General features: G+C 44.8%; 1 protein-coding gene across 6 annotated transcripts in view; it reads right to left on the reverse strand.

Annotated features, from left to right (window-relative positions):
* Positions 1-17132: 17132 nt before the first annotated feature.
* Positions 17133-21608, reverse strand: part of PRICKLE2 (prickle planar cell polarity protein 2) — a 365950-nt gene continuing 361474 nt past the window's right edge. For all 6 annotated transcript variants that reach the window (XM_053298867.1, XM_053298866.1, XM_053298870.1 and 3 more), the window contains one exon: positions 17133-19848. In XM_053298867.1, coding sequence (XP_053154842.1) covers positions 18980-19848 — 869 coding nt within the window. In that variant the 3' untranslated portion in view covers positions 17133-18979. The remainder of the gene's footprint in view (positions 19849-21608) is intronic.

Consider the following 21608-nt stretch of genomic DNA (forward strand, 5'->3'; position numbering starts at 1 on the left):
ATAGTATACCTGGACTTCCAAAAAACTTTGGACAAAGTTCCTCATCAAAGACTCCTGAGGAAACGTAGCAGTCATGGGATAAGGGGACAAGTACATGTGTGGATTGCTAACTGGTTGAAAGACAGGAAACAGAGGGTAGGGATAAATGGAGAGTTTTCACAATGGAGGGAAGTAAGAAGTGGGGTCCCCCAGGGATCTGTACTGGGACCGGTGCTTTTAAATTTATTCATAAATGTTCTAGAAGTAGGGGTAAGCAGCAAGGTGGCCAAATTTGCAGATGATACCAAACTCTTTCAGGTACTGAAATCCAAGACGGATTGTGAGGAACTCCAAAAGGATCTCTCCAAACTAGGTGAGTGGGCGACAAAGAGGTAAATGCGGTTCAATGTTGGCAAGTGTAAAATGATGTACATTGGGACAAAAAACCCCAGTTTCAAGTATAAGCTGATGGGATCTGAGCTGTCAGTGACTGACCAGGAGAGGGATCTTGGGGTTGTGGTGGACAGCTTGTTGAAAGTGTCGACTCAATGTGTGGCAGCTGTGAAAAAGGCCAATTCCATGCGAGGGATCATTAGGAAGGAGACTGAAAATAAAACTGCTAATATTATAATGTCCTTAGACAAAACTATGGTGCAACCACACTTGGAGTACTGCTTGCAGTTCTGGTCACCACATCTAAAAAAGTACATTGTAGAACTGGAAAAGGTGCAGAAGAGGGCAACCAAGATTATCAAGGGCCTAGAGCAGGGTTTCTCAACGTGTGGGTCACCAGATGTTATTGATCTTCAACTCCCATAATCCCCAGCTCCAGTGGCCTTTGGCTGGGAATTATGAGAGTTGAAGTCCAATTACATCTGGGGACCCACACGTTGAGAATCCCTGGCCTAGAGCACCTTTCTTATGAGGCAAGGCTACAACACCTGGGGCTGTTTAGTTTAGAAAAAAGATGACTGTGGGAAGACATGATAGAGGTCTATAAAATCATGCATAGTGTAGAGAAACTGGATAGAGAGAAATTCTTCCCCCTCTCCCATAACACTAGAACCAGGGGTCATCCCATGAAATTGATTGCTGGGAAATCTAGGACCAACAAACAGAAGTACCTTTTCACACAACACATAATCCACGTGGAATTCTCTGCCACAAGATGTGGTGACAGCCAACAACCTGGATGACTTTAAGAGGGGTTTGGATAACTTCATGGAGGAGAGGTCTAGCATCGGCTATTAGTCGGAGGGCTGTGGGCCACCTCCAGCCTCAGAGGCAGGATGCCTCTGAGTACCAGTTGCAGGGGAGTAAGAGCAGGAGGGAGGGCATGCCCTCAACTCCTGCCTGTGGCTTCCAGCGGCATCTGGTGGGCCACTGTGCGGAACAGTATGCTAGTCTAGATGGGCCTTGGGCCTGATCTCGCAGGTCTGTTCTTATGTTCTTATGAGGTTGTAAGCCTGCAACTCCAAATCACATAGAGGGGTACCGTTTCCAGCCCCAGGACAAGCTGTTTCCGTAATGATTTGATTTGATGGAGGAAAGGTGTTGCTGGTCGTAGAATATTCACAACTGTCTATCTTCTATCAACACAGAGAAAAGTGAGTTTGGATGAGGCCTCAGGACAGAAGTAAAAGAGAGGGAATGCCTCAAAGTACCTTTAAAAAAAACCACACACACACACACACACACACACACACACACACACACACACACCTTTTATATGCTCAGCATGTTTTGGATTGTTCCTTGGACAAAAAAGAAACAAAAGAGAGAGGACTGGGGTTTTATGAGGCATCCCACTCTTTTGTTTCTGTTTTGTTTAGTGCTTTTCTCTGTTTTTCCTTCTGTCTGAAGGAGAAATTCTGTGGCCAAATGTAGGAGACTGAGCCGCTCTTCAGTGCAGAATCAACTGTGAGGAAGCACAGTAGGGAGACCACTGAAGAGGAGAAGCTCAGTGGGCAGGAAACCTAGGCTGTGGATTGAGAAGCAGGATTCGGAAGGAAGGATAAGGTAGGGAGGAGACCAAGGCCTGTGGAAAGGAGGAGCAGAGGAGGCATGGGGCTGAAAAACAGAGGGGCCAATCCAAGGGCAGTAGCTGTGGGAAACCCTTTCACAGCCAAAGGACAGTAGAAGCTTTGTGCCCTTGACTTGGAAGAAGGCTTGGGGTGGGGCAGGAGTGCTGACAAGGTAGGGAGGCTGACAAGGGATAAGGATAGTTATGGAAGTGAAATGGATTAAGTTGAAGTGCAGCAATCTGAGGAAATGGTGAGCCGTGGAGTTACAGAGAGCAAGGAAGGGCCAAGGGGGAACTGAGTCTGAGCCAACATCTCACATACAGTAGCAAGGGAAAATTGGATCTTTCACCTGCTGACAGGAAAAGAAGAAGGCAGCCAAAGAAGTTGGCTACTTGGCCTCTGTGGGGTCTAGGAGATAAAGGGGTGCCAGACCTAGATCGTGAGAGAGTCAGGGCTGAATTATTGGTACCAGGTGCAACTGTTCCATCAATCATAGTACCATTCTGGGGAAAAATACTCCTGGTAAAATTCTCCCTTTGAAATGTGAAGATAAAGGACCCAGCTCTGGATCTGCAAACTCTACTGGGGCAGCAAGGCCCAAAAGACAGTGAGAAGGTATGTGACTGTGTGTGAATTTCATGAACAAAGCCAAATCTGCTGTAGAAGGAGGCAATACACACTCTAGACCAGGTTGCTCTGGGCAGGCTCCTTGAGTGGCGTGCAAGGGAGATTAGCATGGTGAGCAGCAGTCATGGCACACACATTCTTCCTTTGATTTGTCTTCCTTGGTCCATGGACATGACAGCTCTGTTTGTGCTCATGCCCAATGTCAGGGCTCAGGAAATCCACTAGTCTATTTGTCTGTGACAAATGAAAAATGATGCCTGATGAGCACACAGTTTCCTGACGAGCAATGTACCAACATAGCTCGATGAGTAAAAATTTTCCCTGGCTGGTGAATAGAGCCAAAATTCCTTGACCCCTGCCCACTGTCACTGAGAAGACAAATGAGCCAAGGAGCAATCTTGGGTCAGCCCAGTTCATACATAACTCCCTAGTGTCTTGTACAACCTATAGATGGGGTGCAATGGTGGCCCTAAGCCTTCAGTTCTCTCTTTAACCAGGCAGAATCTGTGTCAATGCATGCAGAAGAACTGAGGACTCATGGGAAAAGAGAGGAAACTGATGGCTTCCCCTGTCTTGCTGCTCTGTCTTGTACACACAGCTGCATGTGTGATAACATCACCTCATATGTTGAACAAGCCACCTGCCAGCCACTTGACCTTAGGCCAGCTGGGCAGGAAAGCCATTAGTGAAATGGAAAATTAACTGCTCTGCTTATATCACTTCATGCTGAAGCATCTGTGCTGAATGATGAGCTGCACTGCATTTAGCAAAACCACAATCAGACTTTTTTCTTTTTCACATTCCTCTGGGGGACTCTCTTTTGCAGACTACTTAGTGACAGAGCAGCAATGTTTACAGCAATCGCTGGAATATAGAAGGTTGAACATTCCATGGCCATTTATATTGGTATTAAATAACTGGGTATGGCATCTGTTTCTGCCCTTAATATTTCTGCCTTGCATAGGAACATAGGAAGCTGCCATATACTGAATCAGACCATAGATCCGTCTAGCTCAGTATTGTCTATACAGACTGGCAGCTACTTCTCCTAGGTTGCAGGCAGGAGTCTCTCTCAGCCTGAACTTGGAGATGTTGCCGGGGAGGGAACTTGGAACCTTCTACTCTTCCCAGAGTGGCTCCATCCCCTAAGGGAATATCTTACAGTGCTCACACATCAAGTCTCCTATTCATATGTGTTGGAAAGTTAAAGGACTTTGCGCTGTCTCTTTGCCTCAGACAGTGGAGGACAGACTAGTAAGTCAGAGGGCTAGAGGGTCAAGATATTTGTCATCCCTTCTCCACTGCTCTGATGCTATCCCTTTGAAATGTAGGTTGCTAATCTTAGGGGATTCAACTTCCTTCCTCCTTCTCTCTCTTGCTACCTGCCCACCTACCTTGCAACATGGCAAGTTCCTCTCCCTGCACCAAATGTGCAGAGAGGATGCAGAATCCATCTGCATCTAGTTAGATAGATAGATTAGAGATCCTAAATCCTCACTTTCCTATCTAGAATGGAGTTCCTTAATAAATGCCTTTTATATTGATTTGAAACTATGAATTGGCTCCAAGTTACTTTACTCTCAGCACATATACATGCCTAACTAAATCCACTGTGTGTTGTGCCTCTGTGCACTCTGCTATATTGAGAAAGGGATTCTCTCACCACAGAGAATTTCCAACAATATGCAACTGGGGTGGACCCTGCTTAGCTAAGGGGACAAGTCATGCTTGCTACCACAAGACCAGCTCTCCTCTTCAGAGATCTTCAGGGGACCACAATCTTTGTGGTCTAGCAACTGCAGTGTCCTTTGCAGAGTCTTTGCTTTCTAACATTAGAGGCGCCAGGCTTCAGTCTTGCTGGGAAACCAGCCCATTCACAGATATCCATGGCAGGCCACATGCAACTCAGTGCTAAGGAAAAGGCATGCTCAGAGGTGCTTCTCCCCCTCCCATTAGTTCATATGTTGGAGGCTGAGCCCTAGCTTTACACTATCCCTGTGAAAAGAGCTGGCCAAGTTGCATTCAATGGCCTGCCATTTAAAAGCCAATATAGCTTGAGTATCCAGGAACCGGCTGCCGGGCAACTCATCAGAACAACACACCCTGTTCACCCAAGGTGCAGACAGTTCAGTCAATAAGGAAGCCAGCCAGCATGTAGCCTCATTAAAATCTCCTCAGCTGCAAGAAGTCTAAACCTTGTTTCAATAGTACACTAGCTACCTTGTTCTTCTCTCATGTGTGTGGTGGGGGGAACAGACGTAAGGAAACAAAAGAGAAGGGAGGGAAAACAGCACCCTTTCATTATTCCTGATGAGTCATAGCCTTGATGCTATTATCAGAAGATGATGGTGCAGAAAGACAATACCCTTTTAGGTAAAGGTAAAGTGTGCCATCAAGTTGATTTCGACTCCTGGCTCCCACAGAGCCCTGTGGTTTACTCCAGATTAATTTAGAATTATGATGAAAAGCGCCTGCTCCCAGTTATGAATTCAGAAACATTAATGCAGTTTAGAATCAACACTCCACATATGCCTGTTCATCGAAAAGCGGGGGAGGGGGGAGCCTTTCCTGGTGCCACATATTGTCGCCTAAATGATGTCTATGAAATGGTGGCTAGAGTGAGATAAAAGGATCACACAAACTGAGGCGGGTCTCACGATCTGTGAGACCCGCTTTTGCCGATACTGCAGGGAGAGCGGGCTAAGCCCGCTCTCCCCACAGATGATCTCTGCAGGAGCCCTGGGCAGCCATATTGGTCGCCCACACGATTGCCGGCTCCGTGATGGAGCTGGGGGGAGCGGGGGCCAATCAGCCCCCGCAAGCTCCAGCATGCCCTGCGCGAGCTCCGCAAACCCGGGGTAAGGGGTGGGCTACTTGAGTGGGTTAGCCACTCAAGAACCACCGGGCTTGCAGCCGAGCCTGGTGGTTCTTACGATCGGGAAAAATCGGGCTAGGCTTTCCTTTTCCCGATCGTGAGAATAGCCCCACTGAGTTATGTCACTGTGAGAATGTATATTTAACAGCTTTCCTGAGTAACTGGATGCTATTGAAATAATTATCAAGGGGAATGTCATGTCAAGGTCCGAAAGCATCTGGTAGAGCAAAGAGAGAAAGCAAAAGAGAGATTATGAAGAAATGAACCGAATTTTTAATCTGCCAATCAAAGGCTTAGAGTCCCATTCATTCATCATATGGCTGTAAATCCAAGTTTGCTACTGAATATACACTTGGGGAAACTGCAGCCAGTCTTACCTCCCTGACCTAGAGAAATGACAGACACTCTTGTCACTTTTATACATTCATTTTTTTGCAAATACAAAATGTTGTGTACACCTTAAAAACCCTGCTGCAGTCCAACACATAGTTAAATGTGCTTAAGCTCACTGGTTGACATTCCACAAAGTGGAACACCATCATTAGGAACCTGCTGGGGTTGCTGCACAATATGAAAGGCAGCAATGACCTAAACACTATTCTTTATTTTGTTTTATTTATATACCGGCTGACTCTGAGGCTCTAAGTGGTTAACAACAGCAAATACAATAAAAACACAATAATACAAACTATTAAAACAACAATGAATTAAAACATTCAAAGATTACTAAAAGCTCGGCTAAAACATTTGTCTTAAGGGGTCTTTTAAAAGCTGGTAAAGCTGTTGAACCACGAATGTCTAGGGAGCGCATTCCATGGCCCAAGAGTAACTACAGAGAAGGCCTCTTCCCGAATCACCATCAGACGATTTGGTGGCATCCAGAGATGGACCTCTCTCTATTACCTTAATTTGTGGTGAGATTCATGCAGAAGAATGTACTCTCCCAGGTAACCCGGTTCCAGGTAACCCTGTAGGAAGGCATGGGGGGTGGGTTTATACCATTACCTGATGATGATGTCAAGGAGTAACAGATTTGGGTGTTATCAGCATACTGATAACACCATGCTCAAAATCTGATGATCTCACCCAGTGGTTTCATGTAGATGTTAAAAAGCATCAGAGATTGGATTGAGCCCTGAGGGATACCATACAATAGCTCTCGTTTCAGAGAGCAACTATCTCCTAGCAAAACCACCTGGAATCTACCCAAGAGATAGGAATGGAAGCACTGCAAAAGAGTACCACCTATTCCCAAATCCCTCAAATGATCCAAAAGGATACCATGGTTGATGGTATCAAAAGCCACAGAAAGGTCCAGAAGAACCAACAGAGTTACTCCCTCTGTCCATTCCTTGGTAGAGATCGTCCATCTGGCTGACCAAGGCTATCTCCACCCCATAGCCTGCTCTAAAGCCAATTTGAAATGGACCTAGATAATGCATCTAGATTCTAGATAATGGATATGAATAATGGATCTAGATTAATTTCTATTTAATTAATTTCTATTTCTAATGGAAGTTGTGCAAAGTAGTTGCCTGTGCACTGTTCTGGGTCATTGCACAACTTCCCACCTCTGCAACGCCTTTCACATTGCACAGCAGCCTTGATGCATCCCAGCTACCATCCCACTTCATGGAGTTTCAGCCACTGATTTCATTGACCTTAAGTGTGCTTTACTCCAGCACTTTTCACACATTACATTTAACGTGCCAGGTGGAGAAATCACACATGCAGCCTCCACATCCAACCCACTCTCTCTCCTGCTTTTAGTACTATGTGTGAATGCTGCTTAGATATACAAGATTTATGAGAGTCCTTTAAGATTAAACATATGTTTTAGCATCCTAGCCAATGCAGGTTTTAATGTTTGCATTAGAAAGTGACTTAAGTACAAATAGAATTGGGCCCAGTGTGTGAAAATGCCCTTGAAATCCCCCCCAAGAGAGATGTCACGGGAAATTAACTATGTTTATATTGTGTTCCACTTTTAGCCTAACCATCATTTAAGATAATAAGAATGTTAACTTCAAGATTTCCTGTGACGAGGCATTCACTACAGGCAAATACCTTTCAGAAGCACACATCTGTCCTTATGCAGGTCATCCGGAGCGCAGCTTATGGAGAAAGGGGAATGCAGCAACACAGCCAGATGGCCACAAAGCAGAGTATAGCCAGCTTGTGTAGTTCCATCTATCTATTGTGTCAGATGCAGTTAATCATAGAGGGATAGAAAACTTTAATAGTTTCCTCACGTATGTGACTGTGAATGCTTCATGGAGCTCAAGGAGAAACAAGCATGTATTTTAACCCTTTCCTTCTGTATGTCATACTGACGTCGTCAACACATTTGTAAGTCCTAAGACTTTTTTCAGAGCATCTTGTCTAAGATCTTGGCTAAGAACAAGAATCTTGCCTCAGTGTGACTTTCTTTGACTAGAGATGTAGTTCAGTTGAGATCGGTTGAGATGTTTGGTTGAGATGTTCATCTTAGTCAAGAATCCCGCTGTCAGCTCCAAGTGTGACTTTCTTCATTTCTGCAAATGAAGCCAGAGCTCTGTGCTTGCTTTCTCGGTGTGTTCCTTTTGCCCTTTGCTTCTGCTAGGAAAGGAGGGACTCTTGGACAATTCAGAAAGTGTTTTGATGCAGAGTTGGATGTGTATGTGATTTCCCCCAATTCCTTCCAAACTCATAATCTCAAAAATGTATATTCAGGATCATGGAAATGGATACTTCTGCCTATATGGGATAGCTGTAGTCTGTCATTATGTAAGTATTTGTTTAAAATCAGAACGGAGGAAAGTGTCCTTCAGTGCTAAAGAGGATAATGAAGGGAAATGTGTACTTCTGTGTTTATGGGGGAAGCACACAACCTCCTGAGAATTACAGCAACAAGAACAACACAACGGTGTGGCTAATTGTTTAAACCCTTATTCTATACCACTCTTTTAAAACAAGATCTAGCATATGAAGCTCTATAGACAATAGAATCAGGCATTGTAGTATGATTGCATTTCTTGCAACTTTCTCAGCTTTGGATCCCATGGTAGTTGGAAGCAATAAGGATGGAGCCCTTTGCATATTTCTCATTTTGCTGGATTTCATTTCTTCTTTCTGAGCCCCCCTGTGGTGGAATTTTCAGGATAATTTTTGCAAGAACCACCACCACCTCTGAAAAAGTTATTCCAACCTCAAAAACTAATTCAAGTTTGGCTTACAGTCTGATGTATGGCTCTAAATCTGTCTAGCTTTGTTTCTCTGTCTGCCACTGTACTTTCTCTGGATGTCACTTTGGACCTTTTCATGTTGTTTTGACTTTTTTCTCTTCTTCACAGGGCTTACCTGGAGATGGGTCTCATGATCAGTGAGACCCGCTTTGTAAGGGTGAGTGGGGAGAGCGGGCTTAGCTCGTTCTCCTCGCACACGAGCAGACAGTCTGCTCTGGGCAGCCGAACTGGCCGCCCACATGACTGCCAGCTCCATAATGGAGCTGGCGGGTGCTGGGGGGAGCGGGGGCCGATCGGCCCCCAGAAGCTCCAGCATGCCCTGCGCGAGTGCGCAGGGCATTCTGGAGAGACTCCCGGAGCTGGGAGGCGGCTTTCCACCTCCCCTCCGGGGATCTACTCATGAGTAGTCATGGAGCCGCACCACGGCAACTCACGATCAGGATGCCCAGGTTAGTGGAGCACTCGCTCCGCTAACCCAGGCTTAGAGAAGGGCTACATAAGCGAGTGACCTGCTTTGACTCAACTGGGCTTGGCTGCGAGCCCAGTGAGTCTCATGATCAGTAGAAAGTGGGCTAAGCACCCTTAGCCCGCTTTCCACTGGTCGTCAGAATAGCTCCCTGTCTCCTTTATGGCTATTGGCATTAGTTCCATAGATTTGGTGCATACAACCAAAAGGGGCTGTAGCACAAAGGGTGGGGGGAATGCAAAGGAAGCTTCCATTTGCCAGTTGTACTGGAATCACTCAAACCTCCAGCAATCACTCTCAGTCTTCTATCATACTCGTATGATACATGGGTCCAAAAAATTCTTGACTGCTGTGCACTGCATATTGCAGTTTCACAGGTCCATGCAAAATATTTTGCACCTACTCATTTTTTAAAAGAATCCCATGGGTGTCTCCCCCCTCCCACTACTTTTTCTACATGGGGAAAAAGTGGAGTAGGATGGGGTCCTGATGGTATGGAACAGCCTTGGGGACCTAATCGCATATGCAGATGGGGTATATGGAAGCCATTTCTCCATCCAGCTCAGTATTGCCTACTTTGACTGAGATCATCTCTCATTTGGAGATGGGTCCATAACTAGAGCACCCTCTTTGCATGCAGAAGGTCTCAGGTTAAATCCCTGGCATCTCCAGTTAGGGCTTGGAAAGACCCTGAAGACTGTTGCCAATAAGTGTAGAGAATACTGGGCTAGATGCACCAAGGACTTTGTAGAAGGCAACGTCCTTCCTATGACTTTCTCATCTCTGTTCCCTGGGATGCCTTTTGAACAGAACATGCCCAGAATTGACCCTTCTGTAAGCACAGCATGTGCTTTGCCACTGAGTTGCTGCCTTCCCTTTGTTTCATATGAAGTATGAATGTTTGAACAATGTTGAAGCTGATATGGGGTGATGATACGATCACCTTATACACTGCTCCAGAGATGTATATGGCAGCTCTCGAAGGTCTTGGCCAGAGGACTTTCCCAACGTTGCTACCTGAGATCCTTTTACCTGGAGTTGTCAGGAATTGAACCTGGGACCTTTTGCTTACAAAATATGTGCTCTACCACTGAGCTGTAGTTCCCCTCCTAACTAGAATCAGACGCATCGTATGAAACTGCTTTACACTGAGTCAGAGTACTGATTTGATCTTGCTCAGGGCTGCCTATTCTTGGCTGCCAGTAACTGAAGCTGAAACCTTCAGCATGCAAAACATGGAGGCAAGTCTCACGATCAGTGAGACTCGCCATAAGGGGGTGAGGGCTTAGCCCGCTCTCCCCACAGACGATCCAAAGGCAGCCCTGGGTGGCCATGTGGGCAAAAAGCACTCGCTCCGTTAACCTCAGCTAAGGGGAGGGGGAATTAGTGAGGTTTGCTGCCAGGAGCTGCGTGGCTCCTGTTGCAGCACACGATCGCCAAAAAGCGGGCTCAGCTCCCTTAGTCCACTTTTTGGCGATCGTGAGAATCGCCTCACTCGCTCTACCACAGAGCTTTGGCAGGAGATGGTCTTCATATTAGCCTAGCTTCAAGACAACTTAAAGTGTGCATTAGCAGCTGACTAGAGCTTGGAAGTTGCCATAGCTCTGTGCTGTAGTATCTCCAACTCAGGTTGCATTCTGTCACACACGTTTGGTGCTGCTTATAGAGCGGGATGTGTGCATTGCACAATATGCATGTAAGACTAGCACCCGCACTGAGGCTCACTGTGCTGGCAGAATGACCAGTCAGATTAATTCTGTTACTTCCCATATGTTGGATCCGTTGGCTACCTTTGTGGATGTTGGATTCCTTGTAGTATTCAGAGAGGAATATTTGCACAGAGGCCACTGATATGCAACATAATGAGAAGTGGATTGCAGGCGCGTAACAATGATAGGGCAAGGGGAGACAGTTGTCTGGGGGCCCCACTGCCTGGAGGGGCACCCCAGAGACACCTCATGTGACTCCCCATTGCCCCCTGCCCAGCCCCATGGCCTCTCAGCCACTTGCCCTCTTCGCCGTCTCTCCTGCTTGTTCTGCTGGCCCGCAATCGAAGCAGCAGGCAAGCTGCAAAGAGCTCCTTTTCTCCCGCCTCTCAGCTGATCGGTGGGCGGGCGGGGCTTCCACGGAGGCCTCCGTGTAGGCCGCAGTGAAGCCTGAACTCGAGTAGGGCCCAAGCCAGCCAGGAAGGAGGAGGCAGCCAGAGTGTTCTCTGCAGCAGAAGACCCCTTGCTGCCCTGCTTAACCCAGACCAGCATTTGCCAGGTAGAGTGTGAACTCCTTTTTGTGGTTACCTTTCCCGCCCCCCCCCCCATATATAGGGATCTGCTTGCCATAGGGCTTGGATATGGGGGGGGGGGAGGAGGGACCGAGAAGTCTTTGAATATTTATTTTGAAACAGCTTGGAAAATTTGCTGACTTAAAAAAAACTATCTAAAAAGTCCTATAAGTGGCTTGTTTCATGGCAGAAAATTGCAAAAACTTCTGGAACAGTATTTTATTAATTTTATTTATTCATTCATTCATTCATAAATGCACTTATGTTCAAGTTGTTTTGCAACCCAGAAGGTCTGAGTGAGAACTGTGAAGCATGTGTGGTGCTTTTATTTTATTTTTCTTGTGTGTGAACTGCTCCCCAATAACTTGCAGGGACTTCAGGGTCAATCTGGCCAACATGTGAATGCAGCACCTCCATTCCAGAGGAGATGTGTCTTAAAGGGCTTTAAAAGCCTCCTGTGAAAAACCTCCTGCAATCAAACTTGACTGAATTTGTTCAGAATTCTGAGAAAACAAACATAGGCTCACCCTGCATGGTTGAAAGTCTCCTTTGCTAATCTGCAGCGAGGGGCCCATTTTAATAATTCATCTTTCTAGTGTGTTCTAGGCATTAAAAGTAATACAAATGTATAGTACTCAATGTATATCACTATATATTGTGATGTGTGTGTATTCAGTGAAATGTATTTGCAGGCAGCATACTTATTTTGGAATATCAGACTTAAATCCTTGGGGGCCTGGGGTGTGCGGAGGCCCTGGACTTTGGGGGGGGGGCCCATTTTAAAATCTTGTCTCTGGGCCCGCTCCAACCTTGCTACGCCCCTGGTGGATTGCATTATATTACGCCGTGTCAGTCAGGAGCGGTTGAGAGAATTGATCATATGTTGCTTCACTGTTTATTTTACAGAGATATTCAGGTAGCACATTTGTCACCTATTTTGTCTAGATTCCCTGGTAGGCCACCGGCCTTTTAAGTGTCTCTTCTTTTGTCCGACAGTGATATTAATGTTTCCACCGAGGTGGCTAAATGTTGCTATATGGCAAGCTGTGTGAGGAAACAATTCATAAAATCATGAGTGTCGATTGTACTGTATATTGTTAAATTGTAAATGGTGTTTTGTAAGAAAGTACTGGCAGAATCATGATTGCTGGAGGATACTACTTCTCTATTGTGTTGCATTTTTTATCTGGTCAATGGCTGAAATAAAGGTTCTATTCCATTCCATTCTTATGTCACGTGAACCATTAAGAAGAGAACTGTAGTCCCCTGAGCACTTGCAGAGTGTCTTTCCATCAAGTCCCGCCCACCAAAGGCACTTTCTTTTAACTTCTGCTTCTACGGCTTTAGTCTAGCAGAACTGCATGTTGTGCTGGCAACAGCTGTGCTTTTGCACAGATAGTGTAGAGGGCTCCCTTCTGCTCAATGAGAGGCTTGTTGCCCCAGTCCTTAAGAACCCTAGGAAGAAAGGACTGCCTTTTTAACCTGCTGAAAGGATACAGATGTCGCTCAGACATCCAAAAAGGATTAGGTCCATTTTTACGCAGCAAAGTCTTCAAGTTTAACATTCAGTGAGTCTCTCCCACACCAAATGGCTCAGAGCAAGGCTTGACTTTGGCATGTTGCTGCATGGACTCCGACACTTGATGTGTTACAGATGTTGCTGATGTGCTCAATCTGGAAACAGCTGCCACAGAAGAGAGGGAATGAACCATTGCATTTGGTGCCACACACAGCCTGCACCTAGCAACTTCACAGAAGGTGGGGGGAGGCCCAGTCTCAGCAGTAGCACGCACCCACCCACCCATTGAACAGATACTGATCATCTCTGTTGCAGGCACCAGGTTATACAGGATAGGAACATAGGAAGCTGCCATATACTGAGTCAGACCATTGGTCTATCTAGCTCAGTATTGTCTTCACAGACTGGCAGCGGCTTCTACAAGGTTGCAGACAGGAATCTCTCTCAGCCCTATCTTGGAGAAGCCAGGGCGGGAACTTGAAACCTTCTGCTCTTCCCAGAGCGGTTCCATCCCCAAAGGGGAATATCTTACAGTGCTCACACATGTAGTCTCCCTTTCATATGCAATCAAGGTGGAACCTGCTTAGCTAAGGGGACAAGTCAGGCTTGCTACAAGACCAGCTCTCCTCCACGTGAGGATGTGAGGACAGAATTGGGCTTTCTGAACAATGAGATTGCATTCTGCTTGCTTACTGTCTTTTTGGCCAGCTCTCTCTTCTACAGTAAGTTCAAAATGCCTTAGCTATTACTATGCCTTTTCTTCACGGCATCATCGGCCACCATTCCTCCTTAAGTTTCTGCCATGTCACTTTCTACCCCATTTTCATTCTCCTGGTCCTTCTGCCCCAATATGGAGCTTCAAATGTGCTTGGATCTCCTTGCAGCATTTGCACACATCAGTTTCTCCATCCCCAAAGGACCTTTTCCCTCCAGTGAAGTGATGGTGAGGCATCTTGCTAGGAGAATTCCATTTATGCATCTGGATCCCCACGCTCATCACTGCTGTGCTTGTGTGCAGAACTCCCCTCCTACCACTCTCTGACAGTTCTTCATCACAACCCCCCACCCTCCATTCTTTCTTCTTGAATGTGGCAACCATATTATTATCAGCAATCTTTCAGAGGCACTACTGTCACAGTTTCTGACTGTTCTCTACAGCTCTGAATGCTGGAACTCTGAGAGGCTTTCTCCCACTTTTATCTGAAAACTGAGCCGTTAATGAGACACGAGTCGCCAAATTTTGCATCAAAGAGCTACATCGTGAGTGGTATGTCTGCAGCCATTAAGATGCCATCCCAACGGCAAGGAATGAGTCACGCTGCATAAAACCATATCCAGTGGTGTCAAAGAACTGTCACTTAAAAGGATACCGCTTGTGGGCACCGATACTCCCCTGTCCAATTGTGAGCTTTCCAAGTAGGGTGTGGGGTAGCTGCAGAGACTGGCCATTAGAAACCACTCCCCTTACCCAGTTCCTCAAATCTCTCCCCCCACACAAACAATTTCTCAACATTCTTAGTTAGTTATCCGCAATAATAAGTAAAGAGCTGTATCAGGGACACTGCCAGAATGGATGGCTGATACCTGACTAAATAGGGTATGTTCCCCTTGGCCCTTGTCACAATGTCCCCAACCCTGCTCCATGGCAGCCTTTGGCACCCTTCGCCTCAATTTTCAGCCCTTCCTTCCTTCCAAAAAACACTCTGAGGCTATTCTCACGATTGCCCAAAAGCAGGCTAAGGGAGCCTAGCCCTCTTTGGGGAGATCATGTGCTACAACAGGAGCTGTAGCCGCCATAAATGCCCCTCCCCTTAGATGAGGTTAACGGAGCGAGTGCTCCATTAGCCTCATCTTTTTGCTCGTGTGTTGCCACGGTGCATGGCAACACACGAGTAGAAGCCCAACCGACTCACGGATCTCTCCAGGATGCCCCACGCGCTCACGCAGGGCACTCTGGAAGCACCCCACTAACCCCATTTAGTTGATTGTGAGTCGCCACAGTGTGGCTCCGCGCTGTGGCAATTCACTAGTAGATCCCCAACCGGGAGATAACAGTAAACCTCCCGGCCTCAGGGGTCTCCCCAGATGCCCCACACAAGGCATCCTGGAACTTCTGGGGGACCAGGCGGCCCCAGATCCCTGCCACCCCTACTGGTTCTGTGACAGAGCTGGTAGTCGTGTGGGCGGCCAATCCAGCCACCCAGGGCTAGCCTGATGATTGTCTGCGGGGAGTGCGGGCTTGACCCACTCTCCCTGCATAACCCTATTAGGCTCTACACACCAATCGTGTGTAGAGCCTCTGTAGGTAGACTTTATTCACACGAAATGTTTGATGGTGAATTGCTTGCCACTGCAGTAAGCCTTTGTTTCCAGCTTGGAGTCCTCCTTCCTTGACCTGACTTTACCTTCATTTGCATTTCTGAAGAAAGCTGATTGAATCTGAGATCTCTGTAGATATTTAGAAAAGGGGGAGAGGGGGTTGCAATCAGGGAGGGAAATCCAACACATATGCTCTTTTTTAAAATGCATTGCTACAGGCCTCTAAAAGAGGTAGTTTCTGAATCTCCCTGGAATATGTTGATTAACATCAATTAACGGTCGGTCCCCATGTATGTAATTTCAAGAAGTAATTATACATAATTATTGGCAATTATAGACTACCAATAAGAAATTATGCATATGTAATTCCCTCTAACATACAAACCATTTCTTTGGTTATCTGAAAAACTGACATGAAAGTCATATAAGGAATTTAGATTGCAATCTTCCAATCACTTATGCTTGAGTAGTTCAGTGTGAATAATAGTAGTTACACGTATGGACCTGCAACAGAATGTTGCAGTACATCCCCTGGAGTGCATGTGTTGTCTGTGGCTGAGCATGGTGGAAAAAAAACAGAAGTGAGCAACAAAGACAAAGACAGAAGTCCCTACTCTAAATTAGGTCTTACTTTTATTTTTTCTGTTTTCTGGGTGTGGTGGTGCCCAGTTGCAATTCCTCTTTTTAATGACCTTGCCCCTCAGAAGTGTATAAAGCTTTGAAATGGCTGGTGATAAAACAAGAGTTTTAGACACCTCTCCCCCTCAGTATCAGAATAGGTTGCAACTGTCTTGAGGGAGTATTCTTGAAGCCCACATTTTGTCCCATTGACTTACATGGGGGCATGGGGTGTTTTTTTTGGGGGGTGGCCCCCTTAGTCTTGAGGGAGTATTCTTGAAGCTGAAAAATTCCCCACTGTTTTTGTCCAAGCCCTCTTCCCCCTGCCTCTGCCACAGAGTTCACTTAGCTCTATCCACCTGCTTATCTAACTGCACTCTAAGCCCACAGACATTTTGTCCTGTTGACTTACGTGGGGGCAGGGGTTTTTTTGGGGGGGGGATAGTTTTGGCTCACTTAGTTCCCCCCTCTTCAATTTTTTTGAACAACAAAGTATCTGTGGGTCCCTCTGAGTCTGTCAGTATCCCACCTGCCTGCAGGTGCTCTGGTTCTCCATCCATAAGGATCATAACATCTCCTGCTCTTCTGGAAACCATATATTGATGTCTCCTTTCAGTGGAGCTTAGTCACAACCAGCATTAGCTGCACCAGGCTCTAACATGTAAGTCATCAAAACTAGCTACACGTGTAAGATCTTAAAACAAACTTAAGAACTGCTTCATCTGACCACAGCATAAATGTGCCCAGTTTCCCTTTTTTTTTTTTTGGTCTACCATTTCTAAACGTTTTAATGCAGTTAACTTAGCCATCATGTTGTTAGAAGCCTGTACTTCTTTTATTTGTGTGTTTTTAAAAGGTTATTACCCCAAACTCCCAAAAGTTACATCTTTCAGATCATCAGGTTTTTGTAGGTGCATGGCGCTAAGAAATAATTCTGAAGGTCACACAAGGACTGTGTACTACAGGGATGGTTGTTCCTGTGATCTAGGGCTTCTGAAGTGAACAGGGAAGGGCTTCCTCACTCCTTTGTTTGTGGGGGCCCCTTTGCATGTATGCCTCTTTCAAAGATCACACTGAATTGAAGTTATTATGAAAAAACCAACCATCCCACAAAAACAACCTTCAGTGTTGTTAGCCATTTTCTGAATGGGCCAGTACTTCCATTCATCCCAGCTGGGAAATAATTTCTTTGTATACTTCACCTTGTTTCTTTTCTTTTTTTCTTTCTTTTATTTTTTTTTTAAAAAACCATAATGATCACATTCTCCTTACGCACAACAAAAAATTCCTAGCTGTGCTATGAATACATCCGTATCTGAGATTTTCTCTCGAGTCACTGCTTTTATATAGGCAAGGCTGTTTGTCCCCTCCAGTTGACCCAAGACCTGGTTCTGCAGTGGGGCTGAAGAGGCACCAGAGGCCTGCTCCTGAGGCTCTGTTAAGAGAACCAGGGCCCTCCCATCTGTTTTTAATCCCACTCACACCAAGATATAGCTCTCCCTCTGTTTCTCCAATGGACTCTTATTCTAATAGAGTCCTCAAGCTCTCCAAAGAACCATGCACAAGTGTTGTAAGTGGGCAATATCAGACTTAGCGGGGAACTACTGAAACCCATTTTACAGCCCTATAGCAAGTACAAAAAAGAAAAGAAAAGAATTGCCTTCTTTCCCACTGTCCCATCTGGAAACAATATTGAACACATCTTGATGACAATCTTCCAATTGTTTAAAGCATACAGAGAGGAAAAAAACTCACATCCACCATAGCACACAATACATTTTGAGCCCTATGTATATAACTACCATGTTGAAGCTTTTGTTGGTTTGTTCTAGTTCCAAAGAATGGACTCCATTATAGCCTGAGGATAGGCCCTTCAAGCTGCCTTCATAATGGGTTTGAAGTATATATCTCCCATGGGTAGACTTTAAGTCTGACATGATTAGGATGTATTCATTTCATTATGGATTTCAGAAGAAGGCAGTGTTGAAGATACCGCTTGGTAATGAACAGCAGTTAATATATGCCAGGAAACTAGAGCACCAGAAAACAATTCTATACTCAAAACAAGTTCATGCTGACATCACACAACTGCACCATTTACAACTGTTTTGGTTTATCCCCCCAAAAGTAGTTGACATTTTAACGGCTTCAGCCCTTGCTAAAGAGATGTAAAATTCCTTCTCAGAACTAGGTTCTTAAACTTTTACAAACATTTGGTGGTTATATTTTTTTCAAATTTGAAAAATAAAAAGAGCTGGGTTTTTTAAATTTTTGTTTCAGTGATAACAATGTCTGCATTTGCTTTGGAGAATAACATAAAATGAAAGCATTAGTAGACTTCAAAAGCACCTTGTAGGATCCTCAAAATCTAATGAATGAGTGGGGGAAGGCTCTATTTTTGTTTCCACCAGATGCAGAAAGTAAAGCCTTGGTGATCCAGAACAAATTTGATGGTAAAAGATAAAGGCTTCTGAAGCTCTATTTGTTTAGCTCTGGCCAAAAGCATGATGGATGTGCATGAATTTCCCAGTGACTCCTAAGATACAGAAATTCCTCTGATATTACAAAATACAAAAATATTTTCTCCAAACTCTCATTTACTTTGCATTTACAGAACAATAATGGAAATAACTTATGCTTCCTTGCCATCTGGCAGAAGAATGACCAAAAAAACAGGTGATGGAAATGAAAAGCAAAAAAGAGGAGAGATGATAAACTAGTAGCTAACAGCTGCTATAAAAAACAATGGAAACTAAAACGTGGGTGAACTGGGTATTAAATGGGTGGCAGTTACTTCTGGGAAGGAGGTAAATTTGCAACTATTACATGCTAAAATAAATTTTATCCCTCCTTCCGTCCCCAAAATAAAATGTGCAAAATATATTCACCATGCCAACAATTATGACTATTTATAGACCCTCGTCTATGACCTTCTTACAACTCCCCCACTTGCCAGGATTTTTTGTTACAATAAAAAGCGCTTTAAGAACTACAACAGTGCAAGTTGATGAAGTAATTACATTCTTCAACACTGTGCTTGGGCAATGTGGTTATGCTATGATACAGTTTTTGCTCTTTTGCCTTTTCCGACTGTGTAACTGTCCTCGACCACCTAGTGTGGAAGACTTAGGCATGCTGTATGAACCATATTTGTGAAGGAGCTCTTCACTGGTGACGTAGTGGAGGCGGGCGGGTTGCGGGATTGGTTCCCCGAGGAAGTAGCCTTCATTGTCAGATTCAGAGGAGGAGGAACATGTCGAACACCAATCATATTCAGCAAAGTAGGGTCCCCATCTCTCACTGAAATGATTTTGCAAAGCAAGGTCTGATACAGTCCTTGGACACTGACCATACACATTTCTTCGTGCACCCTGCTCCATGGTCTCCCTACAGCTTCTCTGCTGCAAGAACTGGTCATAGTCCTCCCGGGCTCGTAGAGAGGGCCTCTCTTTTAACTTATAGCTCTGTTCACTGGCGAGGTGAAGGGCATTATCTGAGCGGGAGCGCCTGGACCGCCGGGGTCTATGGGGCCGATAACGTCTGTCATCATCTCTGAGATTAGTTCGTCTGGGTGTTCGCTCGCTCATGGGGGGATGTCTGGTACTTTCTTGCCCAGCCAATTTGTTTCCTGGCATCCCACCTTCATAGTCAAAACTCTGGTGCATTATTCCACGGGATGACTGATCTCTGTAACCAATGGGATTCGCAAGATCATGCAAGTTAGCTTCCATATCTTGGTACTGTTGCACAGAAAGTAGGCTACGGACCGATTCAGCACTTCTGAACTGGATGGAGGAATTCAGTGTTCCCATGTTGCTCATCTTCTCTGAGACATTCATTCCAGAATCTTTGCTTAAGTCAGGCATGGAAAACCGAGAGAGATGTTCTTGTCGCTTGGCACCACCATCTGCAGAGAGTCCTTTTGAGAAGAGGGAAGGGGGGGAATGTGAATTAAATACAGTGATTTCAGCTCATTTCTTAATTGGTACTCAGATATTACATCTCCCCAGTGGTACCGCAATACTATGCACTGTGAATCTGCTCAGGCATGCAATAAACAATATTGGCTGCCAATTTAATTAGTTTATTATGCATCAGGTTCAAAGAGTGGTGGCCAGTGAGGTGGGGTAGGCAGCACTACAAGTGGCCACCAGTTAACTGCATCCAAGGGGGCTATATAATCAGCCTGAATGGTGCTAACTCTACTGTCTTTGCTTCTGCCACTGTTCTGTGATGCCTGCTAGCAAGGGTAGTAAATACCCCACCCTACCCTGCATTTGCTGTTCAGTTTCTTATTACTCTTTCCTGGCTGCCACTGTTCCCTCTAAGGTGTGCGTGTGTGTGCTCACTCACATGGTTTTTTATGCCCGCTCAGTTCATTTTAGATCCCGCTCAGGTTGAATCAGGAAGGCCCCATTCTGAATGCCTGTGCGCACATACTTCTTTGATACTGCCACCCAGAACAAAACTCATTCCGCACCGAGATGAAAAAAATTAGAGAGAACACTACTGGCCACCATTATTTTCAAAGAGCTTGTATCTGAGTATTTATTTCCTATTTCTATCTGTGCCAATACTTTTTTGACATTTTCTCCAGCTTATTATACAGGCTGTACATAGAAGTGCTAAAATCAAAATTAATTTTCATAGAAATCTGCAACATTCAAAGGTTGAATGAGAATTTTCCTCCCCAAATTTTATGATTATTGGAATGGTCAGTAAAATCTCTCTCTCTCCCTCTCCCTCTCCCTCTCCCTCTCTCTCTCACACACTTTTCTCCAGAAAGGAATCAGTAGCTGATGTTTGAGAGCTGAGATATGTTATGTACTGAAAACTACTTGTTTTTCCTGTTTCAACTGAAACTCACATTGTCACTAGAAATGAAGTCCTAATGTCATCCCCATGAAAGAAAAAATAATAATTCAGAATTTCAATTTTAAAAAACCCTTTAGATTTCAAGATGGATTATGATGGATAGAACTGCACATGCAGTTTTAGCAAGTTGGGTAAGAATTTTCTTATGCAAACCTAGAGTTTAGAAATGTGTCAGAATGTTTGCCCAGTTTTGTTTGAGCTCAAATATATGTATAACCTTCTAAGTGATATGACGAAAAATAAGAGTTACAGGAGTAAAGAAAAAGGGAGATCCATTTGATACAAAATATGGCATATAAATATTTGTCATTCTTGTTACATCTGAGTGGTTTATTTTGGGTAGGAAAGATAAAGGATGCTGTAAGAATTTTAACTACCTAATCCTTTGTATATGTACAGTGTACACTTTATAAGTAACCAGAACTATGTAGTGGTGAATGATGGAATGCAGAAATACAAAACTATTAAAGCAATTGTGTGCATTGTACATGCAACATAGGATCCACAAGATGCATGGTTTTCAACATATTTTAATAAGTCAATAGCTTTGGTGTCAGAATTATCCTTTTTAATGGTTTGTAGGTTTCCTGCTTTTGAAGAGAAGCTTGGAAATCTGCTTAGTAATCATAAGGAACAAAGCAAAACATCACCCCACCCCACCCCACCCCAAACTGTGATGCAATTGATCTTTGGACACAGCAGTAAAGTCAAGATCAAAGGCTGTTGGGGGGGGGGGAGCATGTATATGTATGATATACAGTATTTGGGACTTAGGAACATAGGAAGCTGCCATATACTGTGTCA

Source organism: Hemicordylus capensis, chromosome 2, assembly GCF_027244095.1.
Source record: "Hemicordylus capensis ecotype Gifberg chromosome 2, rHemCap1.1.pri, whole genome shotgun sequence".
Taxonomy (NCBI): domain Eukaryota; kingdom Metazoa; phylum Chordata; class Lepidosauria; order Squamata; family Cordylidae; genus Hemicordylus; species Hemicordylus capensis.